The following is a 16,425-nucleotide window of genomic DNA, read 5'->3' as shown; positions in this document are numbered from 1 at the left end:
TACTGGAACTATGGCTATGTGTATCATGCCTGGCTGATTTCCAAAAAGCTGTTGTTGGGGTTTAAACACAGTCACTATTTAAGCAGTAGATCATATACTGTATGACTTCCAAAAAGAGCCAATATTTTAATTATGTTATGCTTTCAGCATTACGATTAAGCTATCATTTCATGGATCCCTTCTAGAGTAAGCTCAAGTGATATACTTGTTAAAGATACACTTGTATCTTTAAAATGTCTGTTATCTTGAATACATTTAAATATCTCAACTTAATTTGTCAGCGCCGTCTGCTTCAGACGGTGATGATTATTGAAAAATAATTAAAGATGTTTAGGTGGCTCTTTAAGAAGCTGTGACTGAAAAAGACACAAAAAGAGAGATTAACAAATAAGACTCAGCCTTAACTAAAAAATAAAATTAAAAAAATCGAGGCACGAGGTGCTGAAACTTTGTCTGCTGACACGACAGCCAGATAATAAGAGATGCACACACAGTCTACACACACGCAGTCACAAAAGGATTTTGTTTTTCTTATCATTCGTCTTGTACAGGAAGTAAGATGAGGGAGAGAGAAGAGGGAAGGGCAAACACACTGAGAAAAGGGAACATTGGAAAATGGATGAAGCTAAATAACAGCAGCAAAGATGCTTTTGGATTACGAAGGATATCGCAGGGTTAAGGTTAGATATAGCACGGACACACAGCTCTAGCTGTAGATCTGAGAATACTGCACGTCATCTTCGTTCACGGGTTTATCTGTCATATGCAAACATCTGGCTCGCTTGTGTTTTGACATTTGGTGAAACTGCTTCTTTTTTTTTTTAAACCAATCATCAGAATGTGAAGCTGTTGCTCTCGTAACCATGGAACCTACTATTAATATTTACCATGTCTTAACTCTCCAAAAATGCTATTTAATGACATTTTGTGCTGGTTTCTCCAACTTTGGTTATCAAATCTTGAGAGGTTTTTGGTACCTCTTTTTGATTGGTACAATTCCAAAACTCATCTTAAGACACCTGTGGACTGTATCCGCATCTTTCTTTGAAGCACTTTCTTTAAAAACCGAAATCTCATGAGCTCCAGTTTTGCACTGTGCACCCCATTCATATATCAGATCTTACACAGAAAATCACCAGTACTTTGTTGTGTTAGAACAATTTGCTGTTTTCTAATGATTATTGTTGTTTTGCATGCATGTGTATGTGTGAAGCCTGCAGCCCTGCTTTAGAACATCCATTCTTTAGACCAGTACTGTTTAATGGCTTGTCATTTAAGACATTCATAGCCTCATGATCCTTTAGTGTCTCTTGTATCCTGGCCTTTTTAGCTGCCGCAGACCTCGGGTCAAACCTACTTTTCTCCTGCTGGCAGTAAAGATTACCTGTATTATGCAACCGTATGCATTCACAGTCCCCTCAGTGGGGACTCCAACTCAAGTCAGAAATATTGTTATTTGGATCGGTCTCTGCACCAGTGGGCGAGCGTGTTTCCCCTGTGCCTGTGCTGCGTGTCTGTTCAGTGTGCACTATATGGAAGTGTAATTACTGTGTGAAGTGTGTCTGAATGGCCATCTTTCATTATTGATCAATGTGTATAGATCCATCCTGCAGGCACAGCACAGGGACTCATAGTGCAATCACTTCTCCACAGTGAGGAAGTCGGGAAAGTGGAGGTAATAAAAGCTTCCAGTCATGTGGAGTGTTTTGGAGCACTCCTTAGAAACATATCACACCTAAAGTACTAAACACCATGTGTTTATCTCAGTGAAGCAAAAGCTTCAATACAAAGTTTAAGGAATCCACTTGACACTGCCCACGAAATACATTTTAACTCAAAGGAATTCTCTGTTATATCCATAATCATAACTATATCCATCTGTTATCATTAGATACTGTGTGGCGGATGTGCTGGACCACAGTTGAAGTCACTGTGATGTGTAGTGTAGTCTTATGGGAAGTTTCAGACACTTAGCTCTGTTCTGTTAGCCTTCCATCTATATATACTCTCCCCTAGGTGGTGAAACTTAACCAAAGGGGAAGAAAAATAAGTAAATATGTTAGGGATGGTAGGGAACATCACTTGATATCTCCCTCAGTGCACCACACTGGGATTAAAAGGGTGTCAGACATCTGTCATGTTTTTGACAGAACAAGGCCTAGGCCCACAGAGCTGATAGAAAAAGAAGCCCTTTTTTTGCCATCCTTCATAAATGTGCTTTAATGACAACTTTTGTCATATTGCAATGAAACTTTACACTGGAATTCATACTTCTCCGACCTTCTAATATTAAATGTATACTTCATTTGATGAGTCATGAGTGTCCAGACAGGTAAAATGAGCAAAGGATGTGAATGTTATGAAGTCATTTCTTACAGTTGTGCTCGGTTTGAAGATGGAATTTAATTTAGATGTTTTTTTTCTACGTTTGAGTATTTTAATTAAAATTACACAAAGGAAGAGAAGTACACATAATGACAGTTTCCCCTAAAATGGCCGGCTGTAAAACCGGATTAAAATGCATTCACATTCAATTTGCGGTCCCACTTTCCCTTTCCTGTCACAAATAAGCAATTTCAGTTTTTCTTTTTTTTCTTTTTGCAGGCATGATTTTACGAGGAGAATTCCAGTGCTTCATTGTAGAAAAAAGAAAGCGAGATAAAATATGCACCAGCACCATTTGTCTGAGAGTTGTCTTTTAGAGTAATGTGTTTCTTTCACTGGAGGACGCAACTTAAACAAAGTTGCAAGTCAACATTTATGGAGGGGTTTTGTCTATTAAATACTTCAAATACTGTGAGCGTGCATTGCCCCCCTTTGGTGGCATTTATTACATGGTTACAGAAGCTGAATTCCATTACATGGCCTTTTCTGGGAATAAGTAGGCAGTGGTTCCCTGTTCCCTCTTACAAGACTCATTATCTATTTGAAAACTCTACACTTGTGTTTTTCCATCATGAATGAAACAAAGGAGGAATGAAAAACTCATTTCAAAAACATGGGGCAGTGAGGTGAGACGGCCCCCCGTTTGTGATCATGACTCTGTGATAAGGACCCAAGAGACAGACGCATTTATAAGAGTAAGGGATTTGAACGTAATCTCATATAGGGCTGCCAAGGAATGATAGTTTACATGAGAAGAATGTGTCTGGTTGCCATACGAAGAAAATTGGCAATGCTGATGTAAGTGGCACATTATGGAGCGCACATTACAGAGATTTGATCAGATTCATAGAATGTCAGGGGAAGAGAAAGAAGAGCCACAGAATTGAAAAGAGAGCCATGAGAAAAGTACATCCAACCTTGCACTGTATCTGCACAACAGTCAGCGTGAGGCATTGTATCTATTTCAAGCAGTTCCAGTTCAACAATATGTAAATCTAATTTTCCTGAGTGGAGAACTGCTTTTTTAACAGTGAACTGCACATACTTTGCAATATACTGTGTAGGCAAAAGGTCCTGAAGGTGCTGAACACAAGCATGAGTTAATATCTAAATGAAAGCATGGATTTTCAGGAGAGTTACTGATTAACTTCATGTACAGTTTTATGTATTGGATGTAGCTGTATTTATAATATCTTACTGTAGGGATGTAACTGTGAAGTATTTTTTCCATGGAAGAAGAAGAAGGCCAATAAGATGTCACAGGTTTGGCTTTTAAGAATCTGAGTAGTTATCAAGGTCATAATGCTCTATTCATGTCCACCTGTCAATCTGTAGCTAATTTAGATTTCTCTCTCATCTTTCTCTTCTCTCTCCGTCGTGCTTACTCTTTTTCTATCAGGTCCTATGTGGTTGCCATGGAAACTGCACATACGTCTTGAACAGCTGTTTTGTGGTTGTCCAGAAAAGATAGTTGACTTTAGTTTTTGCGCACTCTTCATTTCACTGCCTGATTGAAGGGTGGCACACTTACATACACCGACTCACATATAAAAATTAATAAATATATAAAGACAGTTAATGTTGTGGCTGTGCTGTGAGATAAATATATAGCTGCCACAACTCCAGGGTTCCTTTTGCATTTTAGTTACGTGATAATGTGGCATCACCTCATAATGTAAAACAGCTCGTCGTTAGTAGCTTTAAGACAAACAGTGTCATGCATCCCTTTTGCTATTGACTTGACAAATGGCTTTCTCCTTTTGTAGTTGAAATCCCATTACCTTATTGGGATTATAGAGTTATCAAGAACTAATTTAGTCTGTCAAGCCATGATTTAAACTATGGATTCACACTGTTTCATCTTTCTTCAATAAACTTTGCTTGTGTTAATCGTTACTTCTGTGTATGCAGGACTTTGACAGATCCTTTGTAAAGATGATTCCATAGGAACAAACAGGGGATAAAATTCAATACATTCAGGTTTTTTTGGAAGCTCATGGTATTAAATTTGACTTTCCCCTGCCTACTGTTTCTGCACTTAGTTATTGTAAAGACTTAGTGACACAAAGAGGGAATGTTGCACTAAAAAGACTCAAACTTTGGGTGACACCTACCTGAGCTGTCTAAATCAGGCTTCTGAAGTTCTGTATAAACTTTATCTGAACTTTGGATTATACCATGTTTATGCTGAGAACAAAGTCTTGGGATTTTGTTTGCTATTGTCTTCCATTATTTGACGTACGTTAGACAGGGATAATTGGATGCCCCTAGTTTGACTTGACAGGAATATTGCCTACAGGAAGCAAAACTTGTTTCAGTGTTCATAGATAGATAGATAGATACTTTATTGATCCTACAAGGGAAATTGTTGTGTTACAGCAGCATTATAAAGTATAAAGTATAAAAATAGTACAGTCTGCAATAAACATCAGTTAAGTTAAAGTGCCAAAGGCACCTGGTAAGAGCCTTATGCTATGGAGATAAATACAGCAATGATCAAAAGCAAAAAAAATGTACAAATGAAGTTAGTTAAAAAAAAACAGCGAAAGTAAGACTGACATTGTAAGAAAGCAGTGCAAATTACAATAATAAATAATAACTGTTATCTTAATCTAAGCTACATAAAGGTATAATACAAAATATGTTTGGGATCATAAGACACACAAAGCATTTTTAAATGAAAGCCTTCAATATTAGTGATATTTAGCATAGCTGGCAGCTTTACTACTAATGCACACAACAGATGGACACGCGTGCAACAGTACTATTGATTCCCGATGGCCATATTGTCAGACAAACATTTTTTCCCCATTTGCTACTTGATGACATTATGAACCACTTGACCCTTGACCTGTCTGCAGCTGTGGGCCATAAAATCCAGGCAGGTTGAATGAAAGCTCCTTACTAACTAACTCCATCAGTTGGGTCATTTTAAAACCCGAGTTTATCCTAACCAGGAAAATATACCAACCTTCAATATACCAACTTTTACCATTTGTGAATCACAAGATGCTTTACATTCTTAAAAACTGCCCTTCTGAGTTCACTGATGAGTTGTGATATATTGTTTAATAGACAAGAAAGCAGGAACATTATCAATTCCCCCGTAACTAATTCAGCTTTAGATGTACTTTAATTGATGTTTTACAGTCTTGTGTCTCCACAGCATATGGAGACTTGAGGAGATAATTATGCTGATTGGATCCAGCACTGGTCTGTTTATTACTCATCCACCACTTAAATGCTATTAAGCACTGCAGCCATGAGAAGAATGGAAAAACATTCTTTGTATAATGTCTGGCTTGCTTGATATGTGTGCATGTGCCTCTACAATGATAGGCCAACCAAGTGATTAGTGAATATCCTCTTCTTCCATCTCACCCTTTCCCCTTTCTTATACCAACACATGAACCCTCTGCACACCAACCCCCTGCATGTCCTCCTGCGTTACATCCATCAACCTTTCCTGCAGTCGTCTTTTCCTCCTTTCTGACGACTCCATGGGCAAAATGCTTTTCTCAATATAGCCACTATCCCTGCTCTGTATGTGTCCCAAATGATCTCAGCCTTTAACTTTGTCTTCAAACTGCTCAGCCTAAGTTGTCACTCTCATATACTCATTTCTAATCTTGTTTTCAGGTCTGCCATGTCCAAACCATACATCATATTACGTTAGATTGATAAATGTTTAAATTATTGAGATTTTTTTTTACTTTGCTTAATATCTGAAGATAATTCTGAATTTTTATTGCCAACCAGCTCATTGTTAATTGTTCCCTGATTTCTGATGTGGTGTTTTAGTTCGTTAACATATACTGTAGTTGTGGATGGTGTGTAAATGCACGATGCACACTTCAAACAGTTATCTGTGTTTATAAAATACACATATTTATCGCAGGTGAATCCATTTGCAATGCTAGTAAATTTTAAGACAGTAATGTTTAACAGATCCTTTCCTTTAGATTTTAGCAAAAACTTTAAAGTGTAATATTTTTCCATGGCTCTGTGTGGATGTTCATGTATGTGCTAATGCAACAGACTGTATGCGTTTGTGTATGTGGCATATGTGGTGGGATTGTGTGACAGTGTTGGTATAAGGTCTTCCTCGGTTCAGTCAGCAGCCGTCTAGTGCTGTCAGTGTCACTGAATTCACATGTGTCCAAACTACAGCGCTCCACCTGCTTTTCTTGTTTGACTATCAGTCTCTATTCATCTGTCGCACACCCCAGTGTCCTGTCGCTCTCGCTCTGTCACTGTGTGCTGCTACGTTCACATTTATTTCTTTAAAAACACATCAAATTTATAGCAAAATCTTAGGACCCTGCTTATCTGTGTTAACCATGTCTGCTTATCTGTTTATGTCTGACTGTGTCAGCTTGTTTGTAATGGTTTATGTTTCCTTTAGTCGATCTGTGTCAGTGTGTTATTGGGTTGCGTGGCTCGCTGTTGCCCCAGCAGCAGGTCAGAAAACAGGGGTTACCAAACATGCACGCACAACTTAACACTGATCCGCACTGACGTAACAAGGACAGTCAGAGGACACTCACTCGACACACATCGGTTTTGATAGTGATGCCTGTGTTTGCGTATGTGTCTACTGTGCTTGCCTTAAGCACGCTGCCTGTCCTCGCAAACAGCAGGTGCTAACATATGGATGTTTGGTGTGTTGCAGTGTTGCGCCTCCTGAAAGAAGGTGTTGACCCCAACACTCCCATTTCCTCTGGGGGATCCTTGCTACACTTGGTAAGATATGTCCCTAACAGGAAGTGGCATTTTTTACACTCACATTCATCTTCCCTGGAATTCCTGCATTTCTAATGCACAGATTTAAAAAATCAGGACATTGTTATGTGTCCTCACAGAATGATATTGTCACTCATATAAATGTAACATGTTTATACTTATAACCGTTGTCCATGCCTTTATTTTTGCAAAAATGTATTACATTCCTCCGTGACAGTGGCAAAATTTTATTTACTACTGCTGGACATTTTTCCATATTTACAACTTATTAGTGTATGCGCACTGAACCACTCCTGTGGTTCCAATAAATCTAACAATACAGGGAGTGCAGAATTATTAGGCAAGTTGTATTTTTGAGGAATAATGTTATTATTGAACAACAACCATGTTCTCAATGAACCAAAAAACTCATTAATATCAAAGCTGAATGTTTTTGGAAGTAGTTTTTAGTTTGTTTTTAGTTTTAGCTATTTTAGGGGTATATCATTGTGTGCAGGTGACTATTACTGTGCATAATTATTAGGCAACTTAACAAAAAACAAATATATACCCATTTCAATTATTGATTTTTACCAGTGAAACCAATATAACATCTCCACATTCACAAATATACATTTCTGACATTCAAAAACAAAACAAAAACAAATCAGCGACCAATATAGCCACCTTTCTTTGCAAGGACACTCAAAAGCCTGCCATCCATGGATTCTGTCAGTGTTTTGATCTGTTCACCATCAACATTGCGTGCAGCAGCAACCACAGCCTCCCAGACACTGTTCAGAGAGGTGTACTGTTTTCCCTCCTTGTAAATCTAACATTTGATGATGGACCACAGGTTCTCAATGGGGTTCAGATCAGGTGAACAAGGAGGCCATGTCATTAGTTTTTCTTCTTTTATACCCTTTCTTGCCAGCCACGCTGTGGAGTACTTGGGCGCGTGTGATGGAGCATTGTCCTGCATGAAAATCATGTTTTTCTTGAAGGATGCAGACTTCTTCCTGTACCACTGCTTGAAGAAGGTGTCTTCCAGAAACTGGCAGTAGGACTGGGAGTTGAGCTTGACTCCATCCTCAACCTGAAAAGGCCCCACAAGCTCATCTTTGATGATACCAGCCCAAACCAGTACTCCACCTCCACCTTGCTGGCGTCTGAGTCGGACCGGAGCTCTCTGCCCTTTACCAATCCAGCCACGGGCCCATCCATCTGGCCCATCAAGACTCACTCTCATTTCATCAGTCCATAAAACCTTAGAAAAACCAGTCTTGAGATATTTCTTGGCCCAGTCTTGACGTTTCAGCTTGTGTGTCTTGTTCAGTGGTGGTCGTCTTTCAGCCTTTCTTACCTTGGCCATGTCTCTGAGTATTGCACACCTTGTGCTTTTGGGCACTCCAGTGATGTTGCAGCTCTGAAATATGGCCAAACTGGTGGCAAGTGGCATCTTGGCAGCTGCACGCTTGACTTTTCTCAGTTCATGGGCAGTTATTTTGCGCCTTGGTTTTTCCACACGCTTCTTGCGACCCTGTTGACTATTTTGAATGAAACGCTTGATTGTTCGATGATCACGCTTCAGAAGCTTTGCAATTTTGAGACTGCTGCATCCCTCTGCAAGATATCTCACTATTTTTGAATTTTCTGAGCCTGTCAAGTCCTTCTTTTGACCCATTTTGCCAAAGGAAAGGACGTTGCCTAATAATTATGCACACCTGATATAGGGTGTTGATGTCATTAGACCACACCCATTCTCATTACAGAGATGCACATCACTTAATATGCTTAATTGGTAGTAGGCTTTCGAGCCTATACAGCTTGGAGTAAGAACACATGCATGAAGAGGATGATGTGGACAAAATACTCATTTGCCTAATAATTCTGCACTCCCTGTACTGTAATTTCCTTCTTTTTGCATTCTGCAGTGTGCCCGCCATGACAATGTCTTTGCAGCAGAACTTCTGATTGAACGAGGCTTGAGCGTCAACCTGCAGGACGAAGACCTGTGGACAGCCCTACATGTAGCCTGTGTGTGTGACCATGCTGATATGGTGCTGCTGCTGCTGGTGGTGAGAAACACACATTAAAACATGACCATGCAGTATATTGGAAGGAAAAAAGAAAACATACAGAGACATTCAAGGACACACGTTTTGGCTGTAGTTGTAATTTTCTGGTTGATCTTTGCAATTCCAAGTGTGTCAGCTACAAATTAGATTAGTGTGTTGGACCTGGTTGGTACTCACGCTTCATTTAGAAGTAGCTTTGAACTACTGGCTCACATTAGTCATCAAGAATTTTCTGTCCAAGTGGAGCATCTTCCATTGATGAGGGGTTTTGTGTGGCTGAGGATCTGAAACAGAGCTTTTTATTCTTTCACAAATCCAGTTGAATCTCCGAAAATTAGGATATTTGGAATTCGGCATTTGCATCATATCAAAGAGAGACTATTCTGTGGAGAATGTCTTGACAAGAGCCCTGGTTGTACTGATTAGGTCCATAATGAGAGCAGTGCCAGCTGTAAGGGAGGGCATGCACATGAAGCCCAGTCACTGAGTGGGCTGAGTTTGCTGCGCTGGTGTTGATTAGACGCAGAGAGGGTTGCATGTGGTGTAGAACTGTGTAGAATCCAGTGGATTCTGGTTCTGCTGATTGGGTCCTGAGTGATTGGTGTTTCCTGTCTGTGGGAAAGGGAAGAGATTTTCCTGGGAGGAATGTATACGTTTGAAGTATTTCCCAGGAAAAAAGAATACAGATAATTTATAGTGTTTGTGTATTTGCGTGCATTTAATATCCCTACAAGCATGTGGGGTGCCTAGTTTGCTTAGGGAGGGTGTCCTGTATGTATCTCAAATGCACTTTAATGCAGTGACTTGTGTTTTCGGGGGCTTTCATGATGGGCAATGCCATGGGAGAGAAAGAGAGAGAGACAGAGATTGATTCTGTACTTTTCCCGTTCGCTATCAGGAAAGAACTAGTTCCTCATAAATTGGGCCATATTGACGCATAACTCTGCTCTGTTGGAAGAGAACAGGGGAAGAGGGAAGAAAAAAGAAGAACATTTGTTAGAAATTAAAAACTATGAGAAGTTCAGACATTTTTACAGCTTACCAACACAAAGTACAGTAAAGACTTGAGCCGTCCCTCATTTCTTTATATTTTGCTCGGAAAATGGGTGCAGAAATTTATTGAAATATTAAGACACAAGGGATCACAGTAAATTAAACAAACATTGACTTTGTGTGATTTTAGCTTGAGCATTATTATTTGGTGTTATGTGTATTTTGTTCTTGTAAATTTCTTTGTCAGGTCTTTTCTGGAATTCTTAAGTGCATTCAGACACTGTTCATCTGCTGCAGACTGGTTTTTAGACCTGCAACCTATTTTGTCCTCAACTTGTCCTCTGATTTTTTTAATTTATCACTGGTTAAAAAATACTATTTTATGCTCTTCAAATTTTGTTATATTTGAAATTTTTTGTAGATTCAGTTAAAGAAACAGGAATAAACGATGTTGTTTTTGCAACAGGTTTCTAGTAATAAAGTATATAATAATAATAATATTTAAAATGAGTTCTTTGGTAAGCTGTCTGTTATGTGTAGACACATGAGTTAGGTTGCTTTTTATGCTTAGTAGTGTTAAGTGGTGTAATAAGCCAGAAAAAAAACATTCCTCTGAAAATGGTACAAGGATTGGGCTGAAATTGAGTGAAAAAGCAGCCAATGTCCAAAGAAAAACCTTGAAAGACCTTCAGAAAACCTGGAGAAATGCTCAGGACCACTGGAACCCAAAGAAGAAATGAGGGCTAGCTCAAGACTTTTGCACAGTACTGTATTTGGCTTTGCTTGTGCTTTCTGTGAGTGTGTCCCTGCGCATGCTCGTGACAACATTTGGGTGAAAGGAAGAAAACACTTTCCAACATTTGAGTTTTCAAAATGGTGCAAATTTCCTTGGGGTGAATTTTTCACTTCATAGTAAGACAAACGCTCGAGTTTCTTTTTTCTGCTATGAACAGCAAGGGAGTATAATTTCTGAAAGGAGAACCCAAGCTCTTTCAGTCTACCATGGCAAAAATAGCTTTAGTCCAACAGTATTTCCGATAGAGATCCAATATCCCTTTTCTTCTGTTTATTCATTTTGACACCCAACTCCTTCACCGCAGACTCTTGCCAATTTCCAGTCTTTCTGCTCTGTTGTCAGGCTGTTCCCTCGTCAGAGCTCTAATTGCAAGCTCTTCCCTGTGAATGTAACGGCTTTATTTAACAATGGCCTCACTCGAGGAGCTCGACTGGCACCCTTATCTTTGATTGGCACAAGAAGGAATAATGTTGCTAGTATATACTAATCTATTGTCTCCACTCCATCATCTCTTTTGCTATTTCCCTCCTTTTGTCCTCTGTTTCCCTGTCCTTGATTTCCAGTTCCTTCTCAGAGCAACAGAGTGCTTTTTTTGCTGACAGAGATGTTACCAAGCTTGTCATGTGGAAAAGTAGAGGGATGGGGGGAATGATTAGAAATATGAGTGAATTCCTTTTCTGCATCCGGATTGGCAGTAATGTTAATTCTCTTATCTCCTCCCTCCAAACAGCAGGAGAGCGAGCCATTTCTAAGCTCTGTCATTCCCAGCCCATTTCCAAACCCCTTCCAGAAACCATTGACACTCCAGTTCTGGTAAATGTTTGTTATTGACACCCTAGTAGGATTAACTCGCAGTTCAGAGTGGAAAATGCTACAGCTATATTTCCCAAAATGTATAAAATGGGAATAAAGATTCAAATATTTGCAGATCTTTAAAACCCTTTGTTTAATTGTAAATAGGACAGAGGCTAAAATTCATATTTCAGTTGCTCAGCAGTTTAGAGGCTTCTTTTTTGCACTTTTTGTTCCATCCCAACCAAATGTTTTCAGCAAGTAACAGGAGTTGACTGCAGGCAGGTCCTTTTAGAACCCAAGCTCTTTAACTATGAAGCCATGTGACTGGTATACATTTAGACAGGCCTGTCCTGACACAGGTGTCGTCGAGATGGCAGCATCTGTGAAAGCACGATTGGTGCCTTCACAGACATGCAACATACACTAACACACCCCCAGTGTCACTGGAAATGTTGGAATTTCTGTGAAAGTCAGATTGTTCCTCTTGTCTTTAGTCTGGAGGCTCTGTTTTGGTTCCTGTCAAAGTTTCTACCTTTTGAAACAAAACCACTTCTGTTTTTTTTTCCTTTTATTTTCTCATTTTCTGTGAAATGCTACACAGCAAAATCTCCAGTGTTAATTTAACACTGGAGATTTTGCTGTGTAGCTTTCAGTCTTGTGCTAGGAGAGGAATGGAATCACGTGATCGACTGGAAGCAGTTTCTCTTGCAAAATGTAATTTCCTGTCTTACTGCTCAAAATCCAGCACGGGTACAGTCGTTGAATTAACCCACTTTCCATGCTTGTAAATAATGAATTTAGAACTTGTGAACTCCGAGTCCTTTGAAGTCAGACGTTTAACAGCAAGCCTCTGGCTGCATTGAACTTCACTTGACATCAGTTGAAATCACTCTCTCTGCCTCTCTACTAATAATGCAGTGCAACCCCCAAACATCACAGTGGTTCATCAGGCAACTGTTGCTTAGTCGTTTAGTGCATTATAAGCTAGGTCCCAGAAAACTGCTCGTAATATTAGCAGGAAATGTATTACGTACTCTTTATTTTGGGAAATTCATATTTGCATTCATCGGGTAGATTTTCATCCCCCTCGCTTTTTCATTCAACCTATACTTTTGACAATTTTTTTTTTTATATTCATTTTTGTTTTTCAGTAGAATGAAAAGATTTTCTGTGCTGCACATTACTTAAAATCTTTATGAAATCATGACTCCTTATTTTCCTGCAACATCTGCTCTTTTTGTAAAAGCAAGCAAAATTGTCACAAAAGTAAAACATGGGAACATAAGAGTAGGTTGAAGGTCTAAATGATTCTATGTGTACAGAGCAGATTGCTGTTCTGTACACTGCTGTTCTGAGCTGTGGTTGGGGCTATGGCTATGATCCGACTACAATCGATTTCAGTAAAAGTAGCATTTTTTTTGTCTAGGCTACATAAATTGTCAGAAGAACAGCTGTAGACAGCTGTATTGATTAAGACAGAAGCTTACTGGTCTGTCAGACATACGTTGGACTGATGCCTCATCGTATGCGAGCTGTCAGTGCTGGTTAGCTTTTCACACCGAAGGTGTCCAGCTCAGCAGTAACTACCCCAGGGACAGCTTTCAACACACATTTACTAGTTGTTATTGATTTTTAGCAGTCACTGTGTTTAACAACTGCCATTATGAACCACAGGGAGTTTGGCATTAACAGATTTCCATCTCTGGGATGTCTTTGGTGGATCCATCATAATGGTGCTGGCTTGTGTGGGGCTCACAACTCAACTTTATAACCCCTTTACACTACGCTTGACTGCCAGACAACACAAACCCATTTATATCTGTCAGCAATTATCATGTGTGATTTTGTCACTGGATTGGTGGTGCCTAGTGCTCCTGCTTCATAATCTGTGTCTGTTGGCTGAGGTCTGTGTGCCATAATACCTTTTTTTGTTCCTAAATGACAGTTGGTTGTTATTGTTAGAACTTGTACAGCTAAACCAGCATTTTTACATTCATACAATGAGTTTCTCTGCTGATTTCCTTCTTGTGATTGTTTCACTCTCGGATGAAAAGCCCTGTCTTATAACAGTATCAGGTGCAGGATTATGTCCTGCTTGTGCAGTTTTAACCTTCTCAGAATGGGCAGCAACATATTTCCACAATTTTGTTGTACATGTACAGTGACAGTAAAGGGCTGTTCTATTCTCTTATTCTATATGTTTAAATGTTTTTTCTGGATGCTTTTTGTAGAGGTGTATAGGTGTGGATGTTTAGAGAGGACATAATGTATCTGTCTGTCAGGTAATAACTTCATTCTGCTGCACATCTATTTACCGCTACTGAATCTTGATGGTAAACGTGTGGATTAGCACACTTCTCCTCCCACTGTGTAATAATCACATGCATGCTAAGAGAGGCACCATGAGAACTCCTTTCAGGTTTATTAGGACGTTTTGCAGATTACCACTGGGTGCAAAGCACCATAAGTGTTTGAGGGAGTGAGGGTGGAGTGTGTGTTTGTGTAGTTGCTGTGTGGGTTTGGCAGAGGGGGGATAATTGTGCCCCCTTAATGCGCACTCCCACTCTGACTTACTCGTCATCATCTCATATCTTGCTCTTCTCAAGCTGTGTTTCACATTGTGATAAGGCTTTTTTTTTTTCATGAATAGTCATGAAGCACCAGCTGATAGTTAATGTTAATTAATTCTCTTTGTTAACCCCCAGCTCACCCTCATAAGTGAGCAAAAAGAGCTCCCACTGGACAGCACAGATGGATGCACAATGAAGCTGTGGATCTCACTGGAACACATTTCAGATCAGTCAAAACTGAATTCAGTGTCCCTGAATCAGAAATGTTCCCTTTTCATTTTATTTATTTCTTTTAATAAAATACGTCTGTTATTTGTAAGACAACTGGACAGATAAAGTTTATTTCGAAGTTTGTTTTTTCTCATGATTTTGCTGATTGGTTTTCTGAGCACTAAGGTTAACAGCTTTCGTGCAGTTCAGTAAGCTTGCTCCCTCTTTGCATTTTCAGTTTTCTTTTCTTTCCCCAGCCCCTCCATCGCTGCCTGCCTGAGGACTAGACCATAAATCTCTTTGCCACACTCCAAACAGGTCGTTAGAAATCTATTAACTATAAATATTAAACAAGGACCGTCAGTTAGTCTCTCATCCCTATTGTCAGATCTCATCCTTCTCTGAGAGCTACATTGACTTGCTTTTTTATGTTTTAGTCAAACAGCAGGAAGCATTTTATGGTTGGATGCTGACAACTGGCAATTACTAAAAAAAAAAAGAAAAGAAGACAGCGGGAAGGCCCTGTCAGCGTCACTGTAACTAGAGTACATATTGCTCAGCTTGCACACCTTTGTGGTTTACAGGTTAAGAGGTGCATTTTTGGTGGGGAATTTCCTTTCAAGAGAAACAATAAACCATAGAGTGAACACTGATTGTTGACGACTGTCATCAGGCAATCATTAAAGGTTCCAGAGGGAGGCCTCTTGTGTTATCTTATGCTCTGACAGCATCCCTGTTGAATGAACACATATTAATCTTGTCACACACACACACTGACCTGTGTGATCCCAGGCAGTGTTAACCAATGCACCCACTTTTTACTGCCCCCCCAGGCAGTGATTTAATAATGGCTTTAATTCAGTGTATTGTCTGTTAGCATCTCCATGGCGCTGCTCAGGTATATCCCTCTGGGAAGCCAAGATAATTACTCCCAATTTATCATCTCTTCAAGTCTGATGAATGGCTCAGGGTACATGCTTAAACAGAGTTTGCTCGTAAATTATTTTTCTTGTCTTTTTTCTGTCCTGCGTTTGGAAGGCTGGAGTGAACGTTTTGCTTCAGGACATCAATGGAAACATTCCTCTGGACTACGCCATTGAGGGGACGGAGACCAGCTACATCCTCCGAAAACACTTGGAGGAAAACGGTAAAGTTGGTATTTAATGTGTGTTAACTCTTCCCAAACAAATCCAAAGGCTCACTTCTGTTATGTCACACCCTTTTTTCAAAGAGAAAAAAAAATCCTAATGACTACATTTGTCTTGCTTGGGACGTATTTGGATGTTATGTTATACCTGCAGCTAAACATGAGTTGCTCTGTGTGTGTACTTGTGCATGAAGGTGAGGCACACCCACGGGCATAATTGTGGTATATCGTGAATGGGGCACTAGTCTCTTAAAAAAGGTGAAGGTTAACAGCAAAGTAGGAAATTAAAGAGACAGAGGCGCAGGGAGAGGAAAGCGGTATAGGCAGAGACGCATGAGGGCAGAAGGAGAAGAAAATATATAGAAAAAAATATCGAGAGACATGCAGAGAATGAAGAACGGGAATCATGCTGACAAAGCTGGATAGAAACAGATGATGACAATGATTGAGGGTTTTCCCTCACCCATCTGCCACACATGAGGCTGCGCTGAATAACATGACAAATGCAAGCTTGTGAGTGGAGACGGCGAACTCATCGAGCTCAGACCACCCTGCACATGGGCGCACATCCAGCCTCTGAGTCTTTTGAGTCTGCTTCTGTCTGTCAGCCCCTGTGGTGATCTCCCCCCCCCCCCACCGCGCCAACCTGCAGCACCTCTGACCCTCCCCCATCAACCCAACCCGCCACCACCCATCCACCACACCACACCGCCCAATCGCATTTGGTTT

General features: G+C 40.0%; 1 protein-coding gene across 4 annotated transcripts in view; it reads left to right on the top strand.

The window, feature by feature from the left end:
* Positions 1-16,425, top strand: part of myo16 (myosin XVI) — a 92,188-nt gene that overhangs the window by 8,325 nt on the left and 67,438 nt on the right. For all 4 annotated transcript variants that reach the window (XR_015125296.1, XM_086265760.1, XM_086265758.1 and 1 more), the window contains exons 3-5: positions 7,058-7,128; positions 9,042-9,185; positions 15,588-15,696. Coding sequence is in view for 3 of the 4 variants with exons in the window: in XM_086265760.1 (XP_086121886.1) it covers positions 7,058-7,128; positions 9,042-9,185; positions 15,588-15,696 (324 nt within the window). In the remaining variant the exon portion in view is untranslated. The remainder of the gene's footprint in view (positions 1-7,057; positions 7,129-9,041; positions 9,186-15,587; positions 15,697-16,425) is intronic.

Source organism: Aulonocara sp. 'chitande type north' Nkhata Bay, linkage group LG16, assembly GCF_057382095.1.
Source record: "Aulonocara sp. 'chitande type north' Nkhata Bay isolate Kocher_YH1m ecotype deep benthic linkage group LG16, A_spYH_male_GT1.1, whole genome shotgun sequence".
NCBI lineage: Eukaryota > Metazoa > Chordata > Actinopteri > Cichliformes > Cichlidae > Aulonocara > Aulonocara sp. 'chitande type north' Nkhata Bay.
This window is presented reverse-complemented; position numbering and strand designations above follow the sequence as displayed.